This window comes from Brassica rapa, chromosome A03 (assembly GCF_000309985.2).
Source record: "Brassica rapa cultivar Chiifu-401-42 chromosome A03, CAAS_Brap_v3.01, whole genome shotgun sequence".
NCBI classification, from domain to species: Eukaryota; Viridiplantae; Streptophyta; class Magnoliopsida; order Brassicales; family Brassicaceae; genus Brassica; species Brassica rapa.
The window spans coordinates 4,509,349-4,536,040 of record NC_024797.2 but is presented as its reverse complement, the minus strand read 5'-3'; the positions used below and the strand labels follow the sequence as shown (position 1 = coordinate 4,536,040).

Below are 26,692 nucleotides of genomic sequence, written 5' to 3'. Positions count from 1 at the left end.
ATATGAAAAAAATCAAATTCTATGCTAATAAACGACATTTTAAATTAAAAGTTCGTTTATTATATACTATATCATATTGAATATATGAGACAATGCCCAGGATCGAAAACAGTGAAATAGCATTTGAATTTGTGCTGATATAGACCAGTATTGACTGATGTTATAGTTAAGAAGGTACATAAATAATCTCCCTTGGGAAATTCAGACACCAAACCAGCCCCGGTTCAGGTCTTGATTAACCGGTTGAGCCAACAACCTGAGGAACTCCTGAAGAGCAAGAGTGAGTAGTATCAGGTCCTCTCTGCGTCTGTCTAGTGTTGTATGAACCGCAGCTAGTGCACTTATGCGCAATCAAATGAAACCGAACATTCGTGTTTGAACCACAGTCATTGCAAAGAATCCATACCTAATTCAAAAAAAAAATCACATTAGAATCCAAACCATACATACAAAACACACACAACCTCGTGAACACAATCTCGCTTACCATCTTGTCTTCGTACACTTTTGGCATTGGGTAGGCAGCAACCTGCAATGGTTAAAACTTAATGAACATAAGAGACTATACAAAAATATATACCATTAAACTATGAAGCCTTACTTACCTCTTCGTCAAGTTTCTTCCACATGTTGGACATGTCACATATGGATTTAGAACATACAGGGCATGTGTATCTTACACAACAAAACATAAAAAAAAAAAGGTATTAATCTGTGTTTACCAGTGACTGGCATTAAAAGACTTGAGAGACTTCTTTTACCGGTTATGCAACCCCATATCTTTGGTGCATTGTAAATGCATTGTGTGACCACATCTCAAAACCGTGATATCTCTCGTGGAATCAAACAGATACTGAAAACAAATAAACCCAAAAATCAAAACACTGTTATGTTGTTAAAGAAAAATTTAGCGGATACGATTACTTTACCTCAAAACAAACGGGACAATTGTGATGCATTGCGCCTTCCACACATCGGTGCTTGTCCTCCATAACCTTGGAGTAGCAACATCCTGTCCCAAGAAAAACAAAATTAGATCTAGAAACAAAGAATATGCTAGCAGATAAAGTTTTTGTTGTCTCTTACGACATCTTTTGCAATGGAAGAAGTTTTCTTCTCCTCCGGTCCTATCAAAACCAACATCATTGAGATTGATTACTTATCAACAATCAGTTACAACAAACCTACAAGAGTTTTGTTTTTTTTTTTTGAATTGGTACCTGCAGATCCCACATTCATCGCAGTGGTATTGCTTCTTGGAAAGCTGAAACAACAACCAAAGTTGAATCTCATTGATACACATTCCAGTTTATAAGAAAAGGGTTTGAAGAAAACTTACATCATCATCGAAGAACTTGCATTTTGAGCAAAAGTACTTCCCCATACATACGCCACAACTAGAGCAGTTCTGCTGTACCTGTAAGAAAACAAATCAGAGGTCAGGCATCAAGAAACATTTTTACACAAATATTTCAAAAAGTGGTACTCACGTCTTGTTCTGTCTCACAAAGCGAGCAAATAACCTGACACAAAAAAAAAACAGAATCAAAAATTTATCACAGTGAAGAAATAAAAAATGTTCAGAATATTAAATCTGATTTCAAATAACCTTTGAAACATCATGCCGAGGAAGATCATGTCTAAGAAGCTGTTCAGTCTGAAGAGAGTCCTGCGAAACAAAACGTAAACACATTAGTTTCATACATAAGTTTCACATCTATAACCCAAACTTGTTCTTTCTTACACATCTATACAAAGCCAGGGAGCTATAAAAAAATGAATATTGACATCTAAGTAGTGAGATTAGATACAATATGGTTGGGAACAGAGTAAAAAAAAAGATGATTCATTTAAGTATTAGTTTTAGATACCTTAGCTTCGTTGTGGCAATGTCTGCAATCGAAAACTTCATCGCAACAAGGTGCTCTGATCTTGCATCGTCTTCTATAATGTGAGCACCTAAACACACACACAACAATAAAGATCAAATTCAACAAAAAAAGATTGAAACTTTAGCTTCAACAAAGATGGATATGAATGTAGTTTACCCGTAATGCCCAGATCCAATCTCCCTAAGATTGGTAAGTTCTTGGTTTTGCTGATTTTCCTGGAAACCCATCTCCATATTTACTTGTAAAGTTTTGATCTTTGATGCTTCAGATTCTTCGGTAGTAACGAAAGATTGAATAAAACGTAAATGCTTTGACGTTTGTTTAGTTGCAGAGAAGAGAAGGGAAGCAGGTGGATATTTGTTTATATGAGGTGATGATGATGAGAGAGGTGACTCGGCTACACGCCAGATTTTTATCTTCCCATAATCATTACATATCTATACTCAACTTTGTTTTGTTTATTTATTGATGTTGAAACTAGATGCACATTTGAAAGCTGTGGTAAATTAAATTTACTGGTAAAATATCTTGCTTTTATGCAATACTCGATTTGACTTTTTGGGTAAATTTTCTTTCACATATATATATGTTGATAAATAATATAAAATCCTACGTTAATAAATCAAATATACTGTGTAATTAGGAAAAAATATCTGCCATGGGTAGAATTTGAAAGTTAAAAATCCTGAATCCAGTTATTTATATATATCACCAATTTTGTTAGCTTAATAATTTAAGATAAGTATATATATTTTTATTTTTATATATTAAAAAGAAGAAATTTCAATTCAATATTATTTTCTTGGGTTGAAATGTGGAATATTTAACCGTGTAACAATCATTTACTGTAAACTAAAGCGAAAATTAGAGAAAACAATAAAAACTTTGTATTGGCATGGTATTCTGAAACCCAAAGAAAACATAATGAAAACAAATTTTAAAAAGAAAGATTAGCCTAATGTTTATGAACTAAACCGATTGATTGAAATCTCAGATATTCGTAGTTTCATTTTTGTTAAAATATATGTGTTTGGTTTTCCGGAAAGTCATTTATATTTCAGAAACTGCATGAAGGAATAATAATAAAATTTGGCGGCCATATTACAAAAAATTATGTTATCAATAAAAGAAAAACTAGAGTTTGTATAATCAATGATTTGGTTCAGTTGGCTCGCCATTTCAAGAACCTGGTGGTGTGTCCACATCAATGTCAATGTCATGTTTTTAGAAAAGCAGAACAAGATAGGATTGGATAGGATCCTCCATCTTGCTGACTTCTCTATATGGGTCCACTCCTTTTTATATCCTCACCACTCAAACTCTATAGTTGATATGCGTTTCACGCAACTATCGACTATACAGAATCCATTAAACACAGAAAATAAGGTTTTTACATAATTGATCTTCAGCCACGATTTCTTAAATCGTATCTCTATGCACCGTTGGATCTATCAACAGTTTTTTTTGGTATATGTCAATGTTATATTCGGATTTTCTGGTTCGGTATTTTCACGTACCATGTGTTTGTTTGTTTCGTATAGTGTACCTGTATATGCATACATACCTGTTTGCATATTTGTTAATACGTAAAATAAAATTTACAGCTCAAATGTTAAAAAAAAAAAAAGCTGGTCAAAAAGAGAACCCGCCAAATACTGAGAGACAACAGCAAATTTTCAAACAAATTACGCTGTTGAATATTTGTTTGTTAAGAAAAGACCAAAGACACAGAAACAAAATCTTCAACGATAAATCAAAACATAATCGATCTAAAACAATTTTTTTTGACCAATACATATCTCTGTCTTTTTTACTTGGATCAATCATCACCATGGCCGATTCTGCAGCACTAGCTCCTCCGCTTTGGCCGACGCTCAGCAACGAAAAAGTTTGTTATGGAGCCGCTAATTTCAACATCTCCTCTTTCGGTATCTTGGAAACCTATAAAACTCCGAGTGTCATCTTCGGATACGCATTGCCTCTACTTGAGATGCAAATCAGTCTCATCTTCGTCCTTATCGTCTCTTCTCACATGTTCCTTAGGTTTATTGGCATACCACAGTTCGTATCTTACATGCTCGTAAGTTAAAACCTTCAAAAAAATTATGTTTCTTGTGTTGTACGTAAATAGGTAATGATTTCTTGTGTCACAATTAATGAATTTATGTTTTAAAAATTAGGCTGGTTTTCTTCTTGGACCTCAACTGATTGATTTAGTGGACTTTTCTTCGGACCGGTTATCGTTGGATTTGGACGGTAACGCAGCGTTGGAAGGTGTGGCCAAGTTCGGGATGATAATGTTCACGTTCTTGATGGGCGTCAAGACCAACAAAAGAGCAGCGTTTCAAACCGGCAAACGACCAATTGTGATCGCGGTTTCGTCCTTTGTCTTGACAATGGTCACAGGGATGGCTTTCAGAAACTTCCGTATCGACAAGGTTGATCCTCTCTATATGTCTCTGAGGCTGGCCCCAACAGAACGCACCGTGATTGTATCGATACAGGCTATAACGCTGTTACCGGTGGTAACCCACCTCATACATGAGCTTAAGATTCCAAACTCGGAACTCGGACGCCTCGCAATATCTATCTCCGCCTTCAACGATCTCCTCGCTTTTATCAATCTGATGTGCGTCTCCTACATTGGAACATACAGGTATGCAAATAGATATAAAAGGTTTAAATCGTGCATTTGCATACATTTAATTATATCAAGATTGTTTATATAAGAGAATTAATTTTCTTTTTGTTCATAACATGACATTATGCAATATGCGGGTTTGAGATCTACACAGTTTATTCCCTTTGCTAATACTAACAATAAGATAAAATAAACATTACGTGAGATTTGAATTGCGGATGGTTACAAGTGATGACAATAATTTGTTTTACCTACGTAAACTATGAATTTTTTTCAAAAAGTCTAAAATAAGTTAGGCTATCCAAAACAATGTAAATGCTCTACTTTTGGTTAAACTGGTTTAAGAATTGGTCAACAACAAAGAGAAAAACTAATCATGTTTCATTTAGAAAAAATAACATTTTTATAAAAATAAAGTTTTTGTCAATATAAAAATTATATTCATTATTTCACGTGGATGCAGGCAACATTCGAGTGCCTCTAACAATTTTTGAACATTCGTTATAATATATAGTTTGAAACGGTCGTGCAGGTACGTATCGCCGAGAACAGCCAACCGCGATGCAGCGGCAATGATCATCTTAGTGCTCGTGATCATATTCATCATCAGGCCTGCGGCTCAACGAATAGTCAACATTACCCCAGAAGGCAAGTCCGTACGGAAACTCTACTTGTACGGAACAATCATGACGGCAGTAGCCGCGAGCAGTTACACAACGTTTTTCAACCAAATACATGTTCTAGGAGCCTTTATGGTTGGGATGGCGATCCCAGACGGTCCACCTCTGGGGTCAGCGTTAGAGGCCAAGTTCGAGAGCTTGGCTACAAACGTATTTTTCCCGATTTCAATCGCGGTCATGACCATGAAAGGTGACATTATAGGGGTATTGTATGCGTTCGATGACATATCGTTTAACATATTTCTGGTGGGTTTTACATTGGTCCTGAAATGGACCGCCTCTTTTGTACCTTGCTTGATCTTCAAGTTACCTACTAGAGAGTCCATTATCATCGCCATGATTATGAACTATAAGGGTTTTGTTGACCTATGCTTCATTGAAGGCGCCCTCAATAAATGGGTAATAATTATTTATTACAAAACGCTAACTCACTTTACATGTATGATTTCGAACTAATGGGCTAATGTTTTTTATTTACACAGAATCTGTCGCATGCAACGTACACGTTCTTGATGATGTACGTGTTAATGAACGCGGGGATTTTACCTACTATTGTGAAAGCACTATACGATCCAAAGAGGAAGTATATTGGTTACGTAAAGAGAGACGTTATGCATCTAAAATCAAATTCAGACCTCAAGATACTAACGTGTTTGCACAGACCAGACAACATCTCAGGCATGATCTCGCTGCTTCAACTGCTTTCTTCTCCGCTTAACAACGAGAACAAAGACAAAGGAGTTATCGCGGTTACAGTGTTACACCTCGTGAAACTCGCGGGACGTGCGTTCCCCATCTTAGTACCGCACGACAAGCGATCTAAGCCGAGGCTGCTTCAAAACTCTTACATCCAAACAATGATGCTCGCGTTCAACGAGTTCCAACAAGAGAATCTAGGAACTACGACTGTTAATTCCTTCACAGCTTTCTCTATTGATAATCTAATGGATCAAGACATTTGTAATCTCGCTTTCGACCACCTCACGTCGATGATCATTACACCTTCTGGACGAAAATGGTCACCCGATGGATCATATGAATCGGATGATGTTATGATCAGACGTGTGAATATGTCTCTCCTCGACCGTGCTCCATGTTCTATCGGCGTGCTCAATAGCCGAGGGCACCGTAAATTGAAGATCAATAAAAGGAGTAAAGGTACGGTTAAAGTGGGTGTGATCTTCATTGGTGGTAAAGATGACTGGGAGGCTGTCTCTATTGCGAAATGGATGAGACAGAACCCTAGCGTGCGTCTCACGGTGATCAGATTCTTGTCTGGTCAAGAACCAGACAAGTCCAAGAATTGGGAGTACCTTGTCGATAATGAGGTCTTGAATGATTTGAAATCAACATATGCTTCCGCTGAAAATTTCTCATATACGGAGAAGATAATCAAAGGTGGTCCCGCGGTGACCACAGCCGTTAGAATGGCGGCGGAAGAGAACGACTTGATGATTGTAGGGAGAGATCACGACGAAGATTCACTGGATTACTCGGGTTTGGTGGACTGGATGGAGCTTCCGGAGTTAGGAGTCATCGGTGACTTGCTTGCATCTAAAGAGCTAGAAACTAGGGTTTCTGTTTTAGTTGTTAAACAGCAGCAACAACATGAATGAGTACATGCTGGGATATCCACATTGTAGATAATAAATGACATATACCAATTCATTTCTCAATTCGTTTTGAATAAAAAGTTCATGATTCATTACACACTACACCATAGGATCATCACAGTGACTTTTGTCCAACACTACACCGTTATATATTTTTCAACCTAAATATCCATAAGGTTAAACTAGGTTATATATATATTTTTGTTCTTGGGTCACTCACTGGCCCACGGGCTGCCGCCGCAGATGCCTTTTATGATCACGGACCAAGTTGAGCTAGACTACATCACCCCTCTTCTCTTCTCTATATATGCACATACGCAGCAATTTTCATCCATTGTGATTTTACTCTTATATTTTATATTCGAAAATATATTTCCAACGGCCTGTTCATATGCTACAGATTAAAAGATAATGAAAAAACATAATTGAAAGTTTATCTAAAACCAAAATTGTTTGAAAAACCATGGGTGCAACTGGAATGCTATTTTGTGGAATAAAACTCTTTGGAATGGATTATTCCACATGTTTCCATAAAATGTTTACCAGTTACCATGAAAACGTTTTAGAAACAATTCCATATATTCCATTTTTGGAATGGAACAAAAAAACAAATCCTTTGTAAATGTTGTTCCTTTTATTCAGGATCATAATCCTTCGTGAATGAATGGAAAATCATTCCAAAAATATTTTCAGTTTTTATTCCATTTAATCTATCATTCCATTTTTTCTTATTCCAAAAATAATCATTCCTTTAATTCATAATATTCCTTATATGAATAACCAGTTACACCCCATGTGTTCTAGAAACCAAAAGGCCCAAAAAAAACTGTATCGCCACATAAAGCCATGTAATCGTAGCCGTACAACCTTGGATAATAGATCAAAGACAGCCACGTCAGCTATCCGTACCAAATCTTAAAGAATAAACAAAATTGGCGCTCATCGGCTATGATGGCGGGTAACAAATTTTTTTCCAAATCTCGATTTCTTGATAACAATTTTTTTTAAAACGCACGCGCGCTAAAATAAAACAATCTGATCCATCCATTCATAATAGCCTTTCACATTGGACAGCACATATGTTGCCACGTCACTCATCCGCATCTCAGTATCTCGACCAATAAAATCTCTTTCTCTATTCTTATATAAACAAAGAAGACTAGTCTCTCAAACAGTCAACAAACCATCACATCAATAATCTCATCTTAATAATCGTAGCAATGGCCAAGGCAGACAAGAAACCAGCAGAGAAGAAACCGGCGGCAGAAACCACCACCGCCGCAGCAGCAGCGGAGAAGAAGCCAAAGGCTGGAAAGAAGCTTCCGAAGGATCCCTCTGCCGTCGCCGGAGACAAGAAGAAGAAGCGCTCCAAGAAGAGCGTCGAGACGTACAAGATCTACATCTTCAAGGTGCTGAAGCAGGTTCATCCCGACGTCGGGATCTCGAGCAAAGCCATGGGGATCATGAACAGCTTCATCAACGACATCTTCGAGAAGCTTGCCGGTGAGTCTTCCAAGCTCGCGAGGTACAACAAAAAGCCGACGATTACTTCCAGGGAGATTCAGACGGCGGTGAGATTAGTCTTGCCTGGAGAGTTGGCGAAACACGCCGTCTCGGAAGGGACCAAGGCGGTTACCAAGTTCACGAGTTCTTAGATTTGGAATTGTTTGTAATGGCTTTTTAAGTTTTAACTAGTTGTTGGTAGTTTTAAGCTTTTGGGTATCGTAATCAGGTTATGTAATTTGGCGACTTTCTTTTGCTTGAAGAAACAAACATATATGAAAGTTCTTAATTTTCTAATGTTTTGGTTTTTCATTTTCCTGCGACTATTGATTTTAGTGTGGAAACGAACAAAACTTTTTTTTTTTTTACAAAGCTAACCAAATCTAACTCAAAAGTTATATAGTCGAGATTCTAAGAATCAACTGAAGAACAAACCGAAATTCCTGATACAAGTTCAAATCATATGATTGACTTGCTTTTTTTTTTTTGTGTGCTTGACTTGATGTGTTATTGTTTAACGATGATCATACCGTAAAATTAAATATTGTTCTTATTTTTACATAAAAATATGTTTTAAAATTTATAAATCTAAAAATTATATAAATTAACAACTTTACAAATTAAAAAAATATTAAATTTTTTAACATTATTAGTTTATGGAGTTTTTACTGTACTCTAACAACTATGTTTGTCAAAATGTACCTACCTAAATCTGAGTCTGAGAATCACTTGAGTCGATTACCATTTAGGACATTTTTTTATCTTTTTTAACACTTTAAGACACAATCCGCTGGAGGGACACTTTCCTTGAATCTGAGAGCTGTTTTGGACAGAAATGCCCTTGCTCAGAAGAAACGGAAGATGCGCTTATGTTTGGGTAAGTATAAATTGTAACTTGTTTTTCTTATTTCTCTTAATGTTTCATTTACTTTTATTTCTAATTCTAAAATATATAAAACAAAAATAATTATCACATTAAATTATGTATAAAATTCTCTATCTTTTAACATCCATTTTCATATATATATACTAATATATATACAAAAAAAGTATGGACATGGATATCATAGTGTGGATAATATAGTTATAAATTAATTGTGGACATGGACACAAAACCATATTTATTCATACACTATTTCAGTTTCTGATTAAATAAATATATAATAACCATATAAAAACATGTTTCTTTTTTCTTATTATTTTGATATCCATATATATATTTTTATATTTTAATGTCTAACTAAATTGCTAAATTATAATTTATTGGACATATGTTTTATGGATGTGGACACAATATTTTTTTTTTACAAAATTCTTTGTTTTGTTTTCTATTTTTTTATTTAAAGATGTATATGACCAAAAAATTAGTATAACAAAGTGATATATATTTGTTATTTAATGATATATACTTTTATTGTTTTATCTAATTTTCTATATATATTTTTTATATATAACTTATAAGAATGTATGGATATGGATTATAAAAGTGTGAACGTAAGATATGTGGACATGGATATAAATGTGTAAAAGAGAATATCTAGACATATTAGTATGACACACAAGTTGTATCCACATCAAAGTTTCTGAAAGAGATCATGTTAAATGATGTCCATTATCGATTTTTTGTGAGCTAGTAGGTGTGGACATGGATTAGGATATATTTATATGGACATTGTAATCATGAAGAACATAATTGCATAAAACATGTCTGTGGTGTATACTTGAAAATTTTGATACTAATTAGAATACAAATCTGCACATTTAAAAATTGAGGGTGAAAACAAATACTTACATAAATATAAGGACCAAATATGTAAATTCATCATTCTTATTGCAGATCTAATCGAGCTTTCACCCATGGTGATACCAAGCTCAAACCACTGCAGCTTCACCTATATAATGGATGAGACTTCGGAAATGAGTTGAGCAAGGCGAGGAGTCAACTTGAGCAGCAGATCTCGTGGTGGCGGAGGATTTCGACGAGCTCGAACCCCCATGGCTTCACTGAGCCACCGAGCTCACCGATGCGATGTTGAGCTCGAAATCCATGTTGAGGCGTTTTCTCTTTCTTTTTTTTATCCGTGGATTCTGTCATGATTCGTAATAAAAAGATAGAAAAACAGACAAAAAATAGAGATAGACAAAGGAATAAGAAAAAGTTGAGAAGAAGGAGACAAGGCAAGAGGATTAAGAATTAATTGTTTCTTCGATTTGATGAAGGAGAGTGTATCGTGATTATTGGATTTGAGTATGCGTTATGAAAATAAATAAAAAGAAAAATAGAGTTTAATAAAAGTGAATCTGAACTTGAATTTTGAAATTCTAAAATAAATAAATTTTTGAATGATTTAATAAAAAGACTTTTGGATTTAGTTATATTTCTAGTTATTGTTAGATAAGGTTGAGGGCATCTAAGACATTGCACATAGAAATTGTGTGCCTCAAGCAACAAGTGTCTAAATATGCAATTCCAAAGACATAATGTGTCCTAGAATGTAAAAAAATCGAATCACTTTGCAACTGATATTTAGTTTTTTTTTTCATGGGCCCAGCCCAAAACTTATTTGGTCTTACAGTCCATTTTTGTCTAAATTTTAATAGGGCACAATCATTTAATTATAATATAAAATTTTAAATATATAACTTACATTTTTATTATTGTTTTCTTATTTTTTTATAAATTTATACTTTTATTACTTGTATATGTTTTAAATATTTTTTTGTAGTATAATACTTAATTTTCCCAACCGAAAACTTATTTGCAGAAGTTTGTACCCATTCTTAACACCATAAACTCATAAGATTGTACATATATTTTTTTTGCAATAATCAATAAATTTAAAATTTCATAAAAAAAACTTATTTTTAGTTTATTTTCTAACAAATCAATTTTTATTTCTGTCCAATTTTAGTTATATATCAAATATATATAAAACAATATGCTAAGTAAAAACAACTTGTATGATAAATATTATATAATAGAATAACTAACTAGATTATCTCTTTTTTAAGAAAATAATTAACTAGATTATCTTGTTTTTATTTATTTTATTTCTTAGTTTTAAGGATGGGTTTGATTTATATTTTTAAGCATCACCATTCACCACCAGCCGCAATGGAAGATTCACAAGTACCGTCTCTCTCACGTAACCTAGACTACGCCGTAAACCACACGAAAAACATCCCTCTCGATCTCGTTTTAGATATCCTCTCGAGACTTCCAGCGAAACCCCTAATCAGATTCCAAGCAGTGTCGAAGCTATGGTTCTCCATCATCCGCAGCAAAGATTTCGTCGGTACGTTCCTAACAAGGTCAAAAACTCGTCCTCGTCTCCTTTTAACGTTCAAGCACTTCGATTCACGTAAGCGTTTCATCTTCTCGGCTCCTGAACACGAAGATGACAAAACATCCTCCACAGTCATGGCCAGACACGACATGACGATCTCGGATCTCGTATACTACATTGAATCTCCTCCTGTAAACGGTCTTGTTTGTTGCACACATGGTTCATCGATCGCCGTTTGTAACCCCACCACTAGACAAATTGTAACGTTACCAGATGTTATTACACCTAACGGAAGAGACGTGTACGCACGTCTAGGGTACGATCCTGTGGGAGACCAATACAAAGTCTTGTGTGTGATGATGTTTGACGGTTTCGACAGCGGTACATCGGACAATATACAACAAGAGCATTTCGTTTTCACGCTGGGAACTCCACAAAAGAAGTGGAAAAAGATTGAGACAGTCACTAAAGATCCTTACCGCTGCATGAAAGGAGAGGTTTGTATCGATGGTGCTGTATACTATGGAGTAGGTTATTCAAGGATAGCTAGATTTGATGTTAGGTCCGAGAAGATTGAGTTTATTCAAGTACCTGAAGATTATAACGCAGTCTCATCTTATTCAAGACTTATAATTTACCAAGGAAAATTAGCATGTTTAAGCTATGACTTCTACTTGACATCTGAGATGTATATGTGGATTCTGCAAGATGCTGAGAAACAAGAATGGTCGAGCGTTGTGACTTGTGATGTGCATAGTGAGTGGAAAGATCTGTTGACTGAGGAGAGAGTTTTGTGCACTGGTGAAATTCATACCAACGAAGCTATACTGGTTTCAAGATCTTTAAGGTCATCTGAGCTCTTTTGTGTTTACTATTGCGATATGATTAGTAAGCGTGTTAGAAGAGCTGAGGTTGATGGAATCGCGGATGATGAGTTTAGAGGTGTCCATGGAATTGGTAAGTATGGTCGTGATGAGATGTGGTGTTTCCCTGGTCACGTTGAGAATATTATATTCTTCTAACATTATCACTCTTGGTAGTTTCATTAAAGCTTCGCCTTCTATTCTTATGCGTTGGCTTTAATTCGATTCTCTAAAATATGTTTGTTGCTTTGTTTATATAATGCTTTCAGAGACCTTACCTTGTTCGATTTAGCTTTTGAGTTTGTCTATAATAAATTAGCAGCAGACAATGCTTCTTTATCTTTTTACCAGCAAAATTTATTTATCCTTTCTATCCTGCAAACAAAACAGAAAACAAGAAAATATTGTACTTGATTATAACAGTATTAAAGATACAGTAGGAGAGAAGTTTCATAAATAATACATGATGCACTATAATCAAATCAGTGCCGAGCACAGAAGATAAGATCAGCTAGGACCTATTTTTGATCATTTGTTCTTTTACTTCTTTCTCATACGTCCCCGTCATTAATTGTAAAACAAAACATAAGATACTATGTTGTACTCTAGTAATTTTTTCCATCTTGGATTAACTTATCCTCAATATTGCTTATGCAGTAGTTATGCTTGAATACATCCTCCATCCATCTAATTAACTCGTAGCTCCTCTAAACTAGATATGTATCTTAATCCATGAGGAAGAATCTTCAACTTCCTGGAGTCATTGATCTCCAAATGACAAAGACACGTCACACGGCACAGAATCCTCTTCTACGTACGATCACCTCAGAGTTATCTTAGTATTGTGAGCGCTAAAGTATGCAATTTAGGTAACCCGACTCTGAAGCATACGATTTTCTCCCGGTGGAGGAATTACTATAATTTCTACTATTAAATAAAATATTCAACGATTAGATTTCAAATAAAGCTAAAATATAAACCCATGCAGCACATGTTGTTCATAAACAAAACAAAATACATGGTGTTTTTAGGAAATAAAAAGAAAACTAAAAATTAAGTTTATAATTATCTTTATTTTTGTGCATTTCCTTTTTCAATATGTATATATATGTTCTTTAATCTAATATACGATTCTTTTATTTTTATTTTATCTAGCTAGAGTTGTGGAACTCATCACCAAGCCTGCCATGAAAGATTCACAACCGTCTCTCTCACGGCGACGACGTGACCTATATCATGTCGGAAACTGCACAACAACAACCATTCCTTTAGATCTCATCATCGAGATACTCTCTCTACTTCCTGCGAAGTCGCTCTTACAATTCCAATCCGTGTCGAAGCTATGGTTCTCTACCATCCGCAGCAAAACTTTTGTCGACTCGTTCTTGACTAGGTCAAAGAATCGTCCTCGTCTCCTTTTCACGTTCTATCTAAAAAATTCCTGGGAGAAATTCCTCTTCTCGGCTCCTGAATACGACGATGATAAATCCTCCAGTGTCTTGGCAAGATACGACATGACAATCTCGGATCTCGACGAGATCTGTGGTTCTGTCAACGGTTTCGTCTGCTTTAGAAGTGTTGTTTCTTCGAAACCCGTTTGTAATAATAAGATCACCGTCTATAATCCCACCACTAGACATATTATGAAGTTGCCTGACGTTACATCCGGCAGAAGATACGTGGACGCACTTATTGCGTATGATACAGTCGAGGATCAGTACAAGGTGTTATGTGTGAAGATGTTTGACCGTAAAACACAACAACAACAGGAGCATTTCGTTTGCACTGTGAGTTCATCTCAGAAACAAGAGTGGAGAAAGATCGAGAACACGACTGGAGGTAGTTACAAATGTGTCCTCTTGGGACATATATTCATTGATGGTGCTCTATACTACAGAATTGATCAGTCAAGAATAGTTAGATTCGATGTTAGAGCAGAGAAGATTGAGATTATTAAAACACCCAAAGAGTCGCATGTCTCGGTAGCATACGATTCAGCTCTTATAGATTATAATGGTAAATTATATTGGGACGTTTAGTAGGTTCTTGCGCAAACAATTTGGTGACATTGTGGGTTCTTGAGGATGTTGAGAAACAAGAATGGTCGAGCATGACGCATGCCGTACCTTATCAGTGTGGATCTATACATAGGCAGGGCCGGCTCAGATGTATTGTGGACCCTAGGGCGAGATTTAAAATATGCCCTTTAGTTATTCATTGGTCCAAATTAAATCACTCAATTTTCATTATTTATTTTTATATGTGTATAAAACCCAAATCCACAAGAAAATTATAAAAATGATGTACTATCGTCTACCGCAATGGTCCATAAAGCCCAATATGTTGAACATAAATTTGATGTTTTTCCTTTGACATTGCCGACAAACAATTATATTAAAAATTTAAAGAGGAACTCGGTTGGAACAGTTTAGACAAGGCCCTTTAATTATTCAACGATTGGAATATATGGGCCCCTATTGTACGTTGGTCTTGGCCCTTTTGTACGTGGACCCTGGGCGGATGCACTGCTGGCCCCTGTCCTTGAGCCGGCCCTGTACATAGGGATAGGGTTTTAGTAGTGTGTGAAGCTGGGATCCATGCCGGTGTGACTATGATGTTTCGTCTACCATTTCGTGTTTGTTATTATGATTTAAATAAAAAGAATATAAGAGAAGTCGAGATCCGAGGAATGGAGGATGGTGATCTCAGACGTGTCCATGGGTTCAGTGTGCTGACTGGTTATACAGGTCACATTGAGAATATTAGCTTCTTGTGAGCGATTATTATTACTATTATTGGTTCATGTTTTCTTTTATTTTGACAAAGTATTGGTTCATGTTTTCTTTTGTCAAGTTTTCTAGTTAGTAATGGACTGTGAATAAACAAACAATCGACAAAGAAGAGAGTGATATGAGCTTTAACCTATGTTTAACTCTAATTAATCTCTTTCTGAGAATGAAGTTTATTTTTGGATGTTGTTTTTTTTTTGCTATCATAACAAATTTGGGATACAATTTAATTAAAGTCCAAAATCACTAGCAATCCAGAGCAGAGAAAACTGCCAAAACGAAGAAGATAGTAACACTTGATATTTACGAGTGTAGTTCAACAGGTATGACTACGTAATGATTGATCCTCCACAACGAAACCAACACACACGCGTCACTCCTATAGCTTTGTTCTGTTTCAACATTTGAAAGAACACATTAAAACCGACCTGTAATTAACTTGCATTAACTCTGGTTTAGCTAATCTTCGGTTAAATATCAATGTCCTCAATTTAATCAGGGCCTTGATTAACCAGTGATTTGAAGAACCAAGTTCGAAAAAAAAAACGTATACGTTTTTTCTTGTTGTGTTTTTGGTTCATGAGGTGTATGTTTCCTCTTTTAGGCTTAGTGCTAGGAGACTTTGGCTCTGGTGATAATGGGGATTGAGCGGGACACAAACGCTTCGGTATAGATCACTGGCTATGGTTTATATTGAATTGTTTCGTTAATGCGCGTGATGTATAACACACGCTTTGACTGAATATTATTTTACATTCATTTAAAAAAATTGCTACGTTAAAACCCGTTTTTATCATCGGTTTTGGTCAGTTCTCTCTAGTTTAGTGGTGTAAAAGATTATCCTTCGTAGTGGTCTAAGAGTACAGTGAAATTTGATTAGATAGTTTATGATCCATAAACATGTTGCTAGGTGATATTAGATCGTTTTATTGTCATGGTTAAATCTTTAATGAGGTAATTTTTTTTGGTAATCATGTTATTAGTGAATGGTAGAGAAAGAAAAACACGTTCAAAAGGTGTTCGAGACTGAAGACATGTTTGACTTTTATCAATTTGACCATTACCGTGTCGCCACTTGTCACCTCTCTCTCGCACCAACTGAGTGATGATTGATCACATAGCATACAACACTCCGCCTTCTTCTTCTTCATCCTCTTTACTTCCAAAACTCTAAACCCTTTCTCGGAACCTTCGAAAGATCAGATCTTTTGGTTGGATCAATAATAAAATGTCTCTATCCTTAAAAATCTCCCACCTTTCAAACACCCTAGAGCCTCGAGATCAATGCAGAGCCGGTCGAACGTTTGAATTCAGCTCGATTTGTTTCCGTGGAGGCCATTGGAGCACGGAGATGTTTTCTCCGAAACTGAGAACTCGGTGCGCGGGATCGGATGCGGGAATCTCCGGCGGCAGATCGGTGCCGGAGTGGACGTATACAGGATCCAAAGACGAGACCTTTAGCGATTTGGAGATCGACGACGATGGAAATGGAGATAGTGGTGGTAACAATGGAGGCGGAGGAGATGATGATGGAGAGGAGGAGGAGGAGGAGGAGAAGGAGTTTGGTCCGTTAGTGAAGTTGGACGAAGTTATGAAAGAGACGGAGAGGAGAGGAATTGCATTACCGGAGGATATGTCGGAGGCGGCGAAGTCTGTTGGGATTCGGAAACTCTTCCTTCTTCGTTATCTCGATCTTCAGGTTTTGTCTTTTTTATTTATTTTTTTGGTTGAATAAATTTAATTTTTCATTCAAAAATAAAGGTTTGGTGAATAAATTTAATTTTCATTCAAAAATAAAAAAGGTTTGGTGAATAAATTTAATTTTCATTCAAAAATAAAAAAAGTTTGTTTTTTATTCGGAACATTTGGTAAAGATGTTCTGTAAGATTGTTACAAAAAAAAAAAAAAAAGATGTTATGTAAGATGATTATGATGAGTTTATGTTTTTGACAGGGATCTGTATGGCCGCTTGGGTTTCTGATGAGGACATGCACCATGCTTCGTAACAGAATGCTTGCGGATCCTTCGTTTCTCTTCAAAGTTGGAACCGAGGTTTGTTTTGTCCGCAAGATCAAAGCTTTTTAGGAGATTGTTGTGTCAAGAATGTGACTTGTGGTTTTGATGATGATGCAGATAGCGATAGACTCTTGCTGTGCGACGTTTGCGGAAGTGCAGAAGAGAGGGGAAGATTTCTGGTCTGAGTTTGAGTTGTATGCTGCTGATCTTTTGGTTGGTCTTGTGGTTGATGTTGCTTTGGTTGGGCTTTTGGCTCCTTATGCGCGTATCGGGAAGACATCTGTGGTATCATCTACAGGTTTGTTTAAGGGTCTTAAACGTTCTTGTGCAGCTCTTCCTAGCAGGTAAAGACTCTCATTGTCTCACACTCTCACTCTTCACTTTTGGCTTCATCATGTAATGGAAAAATTAGTTAAGATGTTGTTACTTATACCGGTTTTTGTTTTGGGGATTATGAAGTGTTTTTGAAGCTGAAAGACCGGGTTGTAAATTCTCGGTTAACCAGCGGATTGCAACTTTCTTCTACAAGGTATGGGATAAGTAATGTTCTTTGTGGATCTTTCTTCCATGCCTTTGATTTTTACTAATTGGTGTTGTTATCTAGGGCGTCTTGTATGGTTCGGTTGGATTTGGCTGCGGTCTCATTGGTCAGGGAATTGCAAATATGATCATGACAGCAAAACGGAGTATAAAGAAATCAGAAGAAGACGTCCCTGTTCCACCTCTATTCGAAAGTGCTGCTCTCTGGGGTTAGTCTTTACTTAACCATCTCTAACATTTTTATATCAGTCTTCAGTTTCTTAAACGGGTTTTAGTTTCTTAGAAAGTAAAGAACCTGAATGACATTGATTGATACACAAGAATCAATTATTATTCCTGTTTTTTTTTGTAATATTAGCTTCCACTTCTGTGAAGACAGTAACTTAGTTTCAGAACTCATAGACAAGTGTGAAGGTGTCTCTCTGTACATTGTTGCTTGCTTACAAAGGCTTGGATTTTTGATCAGGTGTGTTCCTTGGCTTATCTTCCAACGCACGTTACCAAATCATCAACGGACTTGAGCGCGTCGTGGAAGGTTCTACGGCAGCCAAACGCATTCCTGTGGTCGCCATGGCGTTTACGGTTGGAGTCCGGTTTGCTAACAATGTTTATGGCGGTATGCAGTTTGTTGATTGGGCTAAATTATCTGGCGTCCAGTAGTTAAACCGGCTCGGTTTTATCACGAACCGGTATGCAAACCAGCCTTAGCGTGTTATTGAATGTCGTTAGTGATTACTGATTAGGTTATTTACCCAGAGCTGGTTCATTATTCGAACCGGATTCGTCTAACCGGACTACTCAGAACGAACCGGAACAAGACTTTCCAATTTCCTTAGCAGTATGCAATAATAATGACGGTTTGTATCATTTAATAGGAAAACTAAAACGTTTTTTCCATTTTTTGATTTAGTGTAAAAAAGAAAATTTCCATTTATCTCATCTTCATAATCTATATATATATTGGCTTTTACACTTTCTTCATCAAGTAAAGATCAAAAGGTTTACGGTTTCCATCACGCAACAATGTCAAGGGTCTCACAGCTTACTCTCATCTTCCGCGACAAACTAAAAACTACCAACCAAAGCTCCAACAAAAAATCAGATGCTGTCGTGAAGAAACAACCATTGGCTCCATCGTCTAGCAACGACCGTGAGACGAGAGGGGCTGCTTCGTGGTCATCGTTCCAAATGCCTGTTCACTACCCAAGCTTCACGAAGGAAGAGTACGAGGCTATGTCGGAGGAAGAGGTTGATCGACTTCTTAATCTATACGGTCTGCAGCATACAAATCTCGGTGACTTGTCTTGCAAGAAACAGTTTGCTATCGGTGCCTTCTTGTGGGAGAAGGGGATAGATTCCTCTCCGGCTGAGCATGAACTAGTAAACCCTAGTTCGTCCGTTGATGGTTTGGGTGAGAGCTCTTTGATGGGATTGATGACGGCTTTGAAATATATGGTTCACTGTGTATTCCGTGTTTAGCAAGTAAAAATCCAAGGTAGCTTGGTCCTAAAGTTTTGTTTATGGTTGTTATATATATGGATTATCCATCACTACGGTTTAGAAACTATTATTGTTTATTCAATTATTTTGCTATCACATATTAGTATCTAACAACGATCCAGTATCATAACTAAGTTATAATTCAACAATATACCAACTAAAACCTATGATAATCTTTTACAACTTTAATTTCTAACATAATGGTGCAGACCGATCGCTCCTCTCGCTATACTCGTTTTCAAACTCAGTGATACTAGATTTGAATTTCTTAAAATAATATGCGGATTACTCAGAGACAACCCAGTGAAAGTTGATTCATTCTCTATTTTGTCTCTTTTTTGGAAAAAAAAAATTGTCTTTTGTTTTCTTCTCGACCGGTTTGTGTTCCTCAGCTTGTCTTCCAACGCACGTTACGAAATCATCACTAACTGTCTCTAACGCATCGTGAAAGGTTCTACTTTTACATCGGCCAAACGACTTCCTTTGGTCCGGGGTGGACATATAAAAGATCAATAAATAATATTTCATCCGTTACATAAGAAATTCACTTAGTTATTTTTCACCCATCAAAAATTTTAAAAAAATATTGAAATGCATTCATGTTTGTGAGTATTAGAGTATCTCCATCAGTAAAAACTCTCTGGATATCTTAGTAATTAAAAAGAAAAGAAAAAAATAAAAAAATTAGGAAAAACAAAAGTTTCTCTAACAAGATTATGTTTAGATACTCACTAGAATTCATCTCGACACATGTTTAGTTATAAGTGGTTTCATTTTGAAAAAGTTAATAAAACTAATTCAATAAATTCGATGTATTAAAAATATGAGTTTTATATTAATTGAGAACCTCATTTCAAGCATTTTACTGATGGGATTGGTCTTAAGAAGACGCAAGGGATTAAAACCAACAAAAAAATAATCATGAGTTTGATGAGACTTTTACATTACTTTCATGTGCATTTAATTTACTTCTTTTGACAATACAAGTTCCTCGTATTAATCAAAAACCCCTAGAAGCAGTTAGCCTATAGCCAGTCTACATCCACTCACGGCAGGGACCGCATCTCCAGTTACCTCTGGTGCAAGTAGATTCCTCCTCCCATGGAGAGCAGTGGGAATGTATTGTGATATTACAAGTCTGGCATGTGAGATCAGCCCCTGGCTCCACATGCATACATATCTGACATGGTTTTGTATCGTCATTGAGAAATGCTCTCCACTGTCCCATCGTCTCAACCTGAGGGTTTGGGTTATCAGCGTTTCCTGAAGCATACTTGTCATAGCCATATCCATTGCACTGGCCACTATCATCTGCTGTAAGCAACTCGGTCAGGGAGAAATAGGTTTGGGGTTCGAATTCAATGTCTTGGTAGTCAAACATTAGCTCGTTGTTGTTGTTGTTGCTGTCAGATGCATTACATTCCATGACAGGCAATGTTGGCTCCATTTCTGGTCTCACAAAAGGCACTGATTCGAGATGCGTTGAAAAGTCTATATAAGAAAGATTATTGTTCCCTTCTGTGTCTTCATGTTTCACTTGTCTCTTAACTGGTAGCTTCTGGGGTCCCGGCACAGAACCATCGCCGTTCCATTCAACATCCAGATCCTTAGGAACAAAGGCGTCTTCGAGGGGAAAGGAGGGAGTAGAGGGTACAGAGTCTCTTGGTTCAGACATTATTTCAGAATCAGAATCCGTTCTGGTATTTCCTTTCTTATGCCTCTGGCGCTGGAAGAATGCATTTCTCTTCTGTCTCTCTTCCTTGAGTTTGGGATCCATGTAAGGACAATCTGGTGCTCGTATACGACGGCATCTGCAACACTTGAACCCAGCAACTTCATGAATTTTTGACTCCTCGAGATTAATCGCTTCAATGTGGTACCACTCTGCATACAGATGCTAGGATTAGATTTATAAGAAACAAAATTAGTTACACTTAAGTATAAATTTCAGAGTTTTTCTTACTGTCACAACTTGTACAGTGGATATACGTTTGACCGTGATTATACGGTAGTTTGCATAGCCAACAAACTGGTCCTGGATTCGGCTGATCAGATTGTGCAGCCAACACAACATTTTGTCGTCTGAAGCTAGCACCTGTGTCGTCCGAGTGCTTCTTCCTCCATATGACACCCCAAGACAATGTCTTGTGTTGACTCATGGGTGCCATATTAGAATCAGGAGTGACTTGTTTAACTCCTGAAGCCTTGTCGCCTGTGTTGGAAGATGGTAACTGCTTAACAAGAGGCTTAATCTGTGTCTTAGTGACTGGAGTGACTGCGTTTTGATTTTGTCCATTGATCAGGACAGTGGGTGTTGTTGGATGTCTGTGATTGATACTGATTAGTGAACGAGCTCTTGCAAGGTAGCACCGTTTGCAGGTTACCAGAGTTTCAACATTTCCAGCTGTGTGTTGTGTACTCATAGTAGTACATTCCTTGTGACAGAAACCTGAGAGGCAAAACAGAAGATTCCACACTTAAATCATAACCAATTCTTCATCTATTAGTGGCCTCTGCATGAGTAATTTACCTTGGCAAGAACTGCATGTTGTTGCATCCCTGTAGACATGTAGGGAAACGGGAACGAAATTTAATGATGTACACAAGTCTCTTTTTAAATATATCTTGAAAGGTTGAAGAGAGGTTAAAGAAAATACCTCAACAAAACATCAAGATGGCATGACGCACAAGAGCACTTCTCCGTGTTGTCCCTCCTAGAGGCTAGATAAGAAAATATGTTTGCTTGAGAAGCTTTCAGTTGCTTTCTCTGTAGCTTTGACAATCTTTCTGATTGCTTCTTGATAAAAGGTACATGGACCCTACGTAAACTTTCTTCATATTCTTTGATCAGATATAAGGGAACGCGTGCTTCAGCAAACCAAAACTTTTCGTTCCCATCTTCAGTTTTCTCGACTTCGATGACGTTCTTCATGACACGAGACGGAAGGTGCTTCTGATTTCCAAAGGCAACTCCATATCTAACCTTTTTATCTATAATCTTTTTGTCACTTATACTAGCGTTCCTAAAAACACTGGCCTCTGTCTCTGGACCTTTAACATCTTGCACGGTTTGCTCTGGGCGTACAAGTTCACTCCATCTTATGTTCATGTCAAGGTACCTAACCTGGCCGAGATTCAGTTGAATTTCAGGGTAACAGGTAGAAACACAATCATTTGAAAAAACATTGATGATTGAAGACAAACCTGAAGAGCAAGCTGAGAAATGTTTTTGCAATTTTCAACTGCAGCTCTCCAAATAGACCGCCTGCTTCTTTTAGGAATGTGAGAACCATCACCGTAATTAAATTCAGGAAACTTTTTCACACCACCTAATGAAAGAACAAACTACTTAGCATCACCACAAGCACATAAAACTCAGCTAGACTAAGGGTACCTTGCCAAGCTGCTTTCTTTATCGTTGGCTTCAACAAGACTGCCTTCAGGAGTATAACTTTTGATACCTTCCCTCCTCGCCACCAAGTGAAGCTATCATCATTAGATACTTCGGCTGTAACTTCAGCCTGGTTCTTCTGCCTCTTCTTTCCAGGTCCACGTTTCTGTGTGGTCCCAACAGTAACTCTAACGCTTTGAAAAATAGAATGTTCTATCAACCAATCATCCATTAGCTTAAGCCAATCGCTTGACAGAGCAATACTGCAAATATTTTCCTCAAGCTGCAAACAAGCATAATGAACCATATCATGCCAATGAAAACACGATTAGTATAATAACAAACCATAGACTGTAGATCACTATATCGTTGACATCACATTTCTTTTTCATAGCACTTACTTCAAGTAGGAGGACTTTCATCGTTTTGCATGTTGTGGCCTCTATATTCTTACGCCACTGTTTCCTAAGATTCTCACAGAGAAATGGCCCCACAATGAGTCCACGTAAGCTTTCCTCGAGGTATAGTATATATGCTGCAATACTAGAAAGCACCCCGTCCCCGTTCTTCAGAGGAAAAAGGCCACTGAAGATTTTCACAGCACTTTTGGTGGCACCTGTTACAGCTGCATTTAACATGCATCCTCTCCTACTTGCTGATGTGAGTTTGCAAGAATGACACCAACCACACCTTTCCCTGGTGATTTCCTTCTTTTCAGGACTCGGCCAGAAGAAAGTCGAGGCTACTAACGAAAATGCTTTCACCTGCAGCAAAATGTTACTTGAGGCAGCTTTCTTGGCGTTGCTAAACTTGTGTTGATCAGGTTCATGGGTTTCTTCTGACATTAGGACAGCCAAAGTAGTTGCAGCCGATGCAGCTAATTCTCCATTTGTGTAGTGATTAATGTACGCATGAGGTTTAAATGTTAAACCCTTGTGTGTACTGCCAGCAAGCAGATTCTTCCCATGTGTTCCACTTGATCTACCCAAACTAACATAGCCTGAAGCAGATGCGCATTGAATATTATTCCTACTGGAACTACTTGCATTCTCGGGCTTACTCAGGTCTGACACCTCTTCATCCCCTTCTTTTTCAATGTGAGATACTAAATCAGTCTCCACTGCTCTTAAATGAGCGACCACACCTCCGGGCAGATCCCAGTATTGTGAGATCTCTTTGCATATATACAGATATTCCAGTCTATGGTTCGTTGCAGACAAGAGGACCGTTACAACTTTTGGAATGTCAGTGACACTGTAGTATTTAATATCTGGATCCGCATAAATTTGAAGCCTGCGATATATAAAGGAAATATTCATCAGCGTCCACAGCAAAACAATTAAAGCAATATGCGTTTTCCACTTTGAGAAAATTCTTAGACAAGCTCTTGAATGAATAGTAGCTCATAATTAAAGTAAAGTATGGAGAAATGGAAATGAAAGATCAGTTTTATTTTCCATAAATGGAAAGAAAATTATCTTAGATAAGGCGATGAAAGCATACACAAGTAAGTGGTTGCATGTACCCAAGAAGAACCGCCCATGTGGATCCACTCCAAAACACACTGCTCCTCTTAGTGACGTTTTATGAGCAATCGTTGGCCCCATTTTGTTGATAGTGCATTCTGGACAATACCACGGTCCGTCAGGTATATACATTTTGAGCACGCCAATGCATCTTGAGTGATATGCTAAAGGGCATCCATCACAGCACAGCAACGTTCCATCCATGCCGCAGAGCCTACATTCGTCACTGTTTCCATCCACATCTGAGCTAACTCCATTAGGAGCACCATCAGTACATCTTGAACTCAAACTTTTTGACTCGGCCATTGAGCTTATCCCATGGTTCACTGGAACAAATCCATTAAGCTCTTTCTCCTTGCAAGCTGAGGTTTTAGCAAATCTAGGGTGGACACGTCTAGGTCCATTTTCAGGAAGATCAGCAGTAACTCCATCAGGATCATATCCAACTTCAGATTCTTCTCTAGTATCGATTTCAGCTCTTACAGCTGCTACATCGAAAACATCGTCACACAAAATTTGCAGGATCTTCAGCTTCATCACTACAGGTAAGGAATAATACTCTCTCTTCACAGCAAATTCATAGAAAACACTCCACTGAGGCCCACGTGCATGTCCCATGGCGGAAAAGTACTGAACCAAATAAACAGGCCAAGTTAGCGCATCGAGCAAGCTCCAGTCAATGCACCTGCAGATGGCAATGCAACAAAGTCTCTGAATTGTTATCACTATAAGAGATCCTAAAACAAGCTCCACCTAAACAATGAATAAGAGCCTTAGTTGCAGTCCCTCTACAGTGGTTTAATGCACTTGAACTACTAAGCATATGGGATAGTTAACTTTAAAACACCACTGGAAAGTATCACAGAGAGTTACAAAATCAAGAAATTAAGTTATCAAAGACATATGTTGAAGACTCTAAACAACAAGAGTTGAATGCGCTGACCTCAAGCAGTTTGAAGCCACTACAGACTCCTCTGAGGCCAATCTCTCAAGACGACCCTTGAGTGCCTTCATCAAAGCAACATGAACGGCATCCAGCAAAGAACTCGGCCCCAAGAAATTCAACGCTCCCACAAACTCATCCAACCCAAACGGGTAGATATATAACTGAACACTGAATGATCTCAAGAACCCATATACAGATAACAGATGCACCACAGCCTCCTCAGGGACACCAATCGTTCCTGAAGAACAAGGCAAATCCACCGCCGGAATCGGAACAAGAGGAGACATAGTTTCCAAATCTGGATCTCTCCTATCTTCACCACCTCCCTCTTCCGCCACAGAGCCTGAGCTAGTACTACATGTAGACACCTCAGCTCCATTTACTTGATTTTTCACCTCCAATCTCCTTTCATCCCCCTTCAGTATATCCTCATCTAGTTTATCTCTTCTACAACGTAACTCATCATCAAAGTAACTATCCTCAATAATCAACCGACGAAGATGACAACTTTTCAAATCCTCAACACAACCATCCTCGTACTCAACTCTATACAAGCCAGCACTATACGAAACTACCTTCCCGAGAGAAACTCTGCTCTCATCAAAATCTTTCAACACATAACGACAAAGTAAGGATCTTGGCACTGAAGGTTTAATCTCCAGAGCAATCCTCTTTCCTCTGTTAGAGGAGACACCATTCGTATCCTCTGGCCTTGTGCGTTTCCTTGGTCTACCTCTAGGTCTACCCACCTTCCCTTCCATCTCTATCCCCAGATCTAAATTAACCTTTCAATTAAGGCAATAATCAGATCAAAGGGTCTAAGATCCACGAAACTGCTCCAGATTGAAGCTGGAGAAAAAAGATTTCAAAACAAAGCTGAGATTTTGATTTCACTTTTGAGCTTCGAAATGGGTATGAAAGGAGGAAACTTGATGATGATAAAAGCTTTGTAGAGTATGATAACTTCTATTAACGATGCACTTAGAGAGCTTAGGTATGAGAGAGAGATAGAGAAAGAGATGAGCTTTCAATCGTGTCGAGAGAGAGACGAATGGCTCTCAACTGCACTTTCTCACTTTCTGAGTTTAACTCGGTAATCGGGTTACCCGGATCAAGACCCGCTGGATATCTACAAACGTCGTCGTTTTGCTTAATTTACTTTTATTTCCTCACTTTTAAAATCTATACTAATAAAGTTGAGGAGAAACTCTCCACATTGAGCCACCTCAGCAAAGGGTGTTCCTTTTTTTGACACGTGGCAGGGTTTGAGAAACTATCATTGATTTTCGTTTATTTTCCTTATTCTCGAGTTATAATAAATCTGGGTTTATGTGTCATATGATAAGTAGGTGGGCTTTATGTTTTAATCTGAGAAGGCCATGTTGATATTAGAGTTTGTTACATATTCGCAAGCTGGAGTTGGAGAGTCAAACACCGCAGTCGTCTTTGTCATTGATTATGCGGTCAATCAATCAGTATAACTCACAATCTCATTTACTTCACTT

At 37.4% G+C, this 26,692-nt stretch overlaps 8 protein-coding genes across 9 annotated transcripts; 6 read left to right on the top strand and 2 right to left on the bottom strand.

Annotated features, from left to right (window-relative positions):
* Positions 1–37: 37 nt before the first annotated feature.
* On the bottom strand, positions 38–2,314 carry LOC103856536 (E3 ubiquitin-protein ligase RZFP34). Its single transcript, XM_009133649.3, has 12 exons — positions 2,049–2,314; positions 1,872–1,959; positions 1,610–1,669; positions 1,491–1,523; positions 1,340–1,417; positions 1,221–1,264; positions 1,087–1,127; positions 930–1,012; positions 762–853; positions 606–675; positions 488–529; positions 38–406 (listed from the first exon to the last, which is right to left on the bottom strand). The coding sequence occupies exons 1-12, from the start codon at positions 2,123–2,125 to the stop codon at positions 236–238; spliced, it is 879 nt and encodes a 292-aa protein (XP_009131897.1). The 5' UTR covers positions 2,126–2,314; the 3' UTR covers positions 38–235.
* A 243-nt stretch (positions 2,315–2,557) lies between these two features.
* LOC103856535 (cation/H(+) antiporter 9) lies at positions 2,558–6,923 on the top strand. The gene is made up of 4 exons (XM_009133647.2): positions 2,558–3,972; positions 4,073–4,548; positions 5,066–5,612; positions 5,696–6,923. Exons 1-4 carry the CDS (start codon positions 3,364–3,366, stop codon positions 6,827–6,829), a joined length of 2,766 nt encoding a protein of 921 aa, XP_009131895.2. The 5' UTR covers positions 2,558–3,363; the 3' UTR covers positions 6,830–6,923.
* Positions 6,924–7,989: 1,066 nt separating this feature from the next.
* On the top strand, positions 7,990–8,626 carry LOC103856534 (histone H2B.10). Its single transcript, XM_009133646.3, has one exon. It carries the CDS (start codon positions 8,047–8,049, stop codon positions 8,479–8,481), a length of 435 nt encoding a protein of 144 aa, XP_009131894.1. The 5' UTR covers positions 7,990–8,046; the 3' UTR covers positions 8,482–8,626.
* Positions 8,627–8,860: 234 nt separating this feature from the next.
* On the top strand, positions 8,861–14,852 carry LOC103856533 (F-box protein At1g30790). Its single transcript, XM_033286527.1, has 2 exons — positions 8,861–9,206; positions 10,167–14,852. The coding sequence occupies exon 2, from the start codon at positions 11,397–11,399 to the stop codon at positions 12,636–12,638; it is 1,242 nt and encodes a 413-aa protein (XP_033142418.1). The 5' UTR covers positions 8,861–9,206; positions 10,167–11,396; the 3' UTR covers positions 12,639–14,852.
* On the top strand, positions 13,613–14,577 carry LOC103856893 (F-box protein At1g30790). Its single transcript, XM_033286531.1, has one exon. It carries the CDS (start codon positions 13,667–13,669, stop codon positions 14,516–14,518), a length of 852 nt encoding a protein of 283 aa, XP_033142422.1. The 5' UTR covers positions 13,613–13,666; the 3' UTR covers positions 14,519–14,577.
* Positions 14,853–15,762: 910 nt separating the features above from the next.
* On the top strand, positions 15,763–18,758 carry LOC103856532 (protein RETICULATA-RELATED 1, chloroplastic). The gene is made up of 6 exons (XM_009133643.3): positions 15,763–16,967; positions 17,222–17,320; positions 17,402–17,628; positions 17,744–17,813; positions 17,889–18,033; positions 18,291–18,758. The coding sequence occupies exons 1-6, from the start codon at positions 16,497–16,499 to the stop codon at positions 18,482–18,484; spliced, it is 1,206 nt and encodes a 401-aa protein (XP_009131891.1). The 5' UTR covers positions 15,763–16,496; the 3' UTR covers positions 18,485–18,758.
* A 30-nt stretch (positions 18,759–18,788) lies between these two features.
* On the top strand, positions 18,789–19,999 carry LOC103856531. Its single transcript, XM_009133642.3, has one exon. It carries the CDS (start codon positions 18,848–18,850, stop codon positions 19,301–19,303), a length of 456 nt encoding a protein of 151 aa, XP_009131890.1. The 5' UTR covers positions 18,789–18,847; the 3' UTR covers positions 19,304–19,999.
* A 140-nt stretch (positions 20,000–20,139) lies between these two features.
* Positions 20,140–26,265, bottom strand: LOC103856529 (DDT domain-containing protein PTM). Of its 2 annotated transcripts, none has more exons than XM_009133640.3 (9): positions 25,185–26,265; positions 24,219–24,926; positions 23,117–24,008; positions 22,719–22,998; positions 22,529–22,653; positions 21,982–22,448; positions 21,855–21,883; positions 21,288–21,773; positions 20,140–21,208 (listed from the first exon to the last, which is right to left on the bottom strand). In XM_009133640.3, exons 1-9 carry the CDS (start codon positions 25,946–25,948, stop codon positions 20,361–20,363), a joined length of 4,599 nt encoding a protein of 1,532 aa, XP_009131888.2. In that variant the 5' UTR covers positions 25,949–26,265; the 3' UTR covers positions 20,140–20,360. The 2 variants fall into 2 exon arrangements, with proteins under 2 accessions (XP_009131888.2, XP_009131889.2); XM_009133641.3 differs by having other exon boundaries at positions 24,219–24,871; positions 25,185–25,422.
* Between the last annotated feature and the right edge of the window lie 427 nt (positions 26,266–26,692).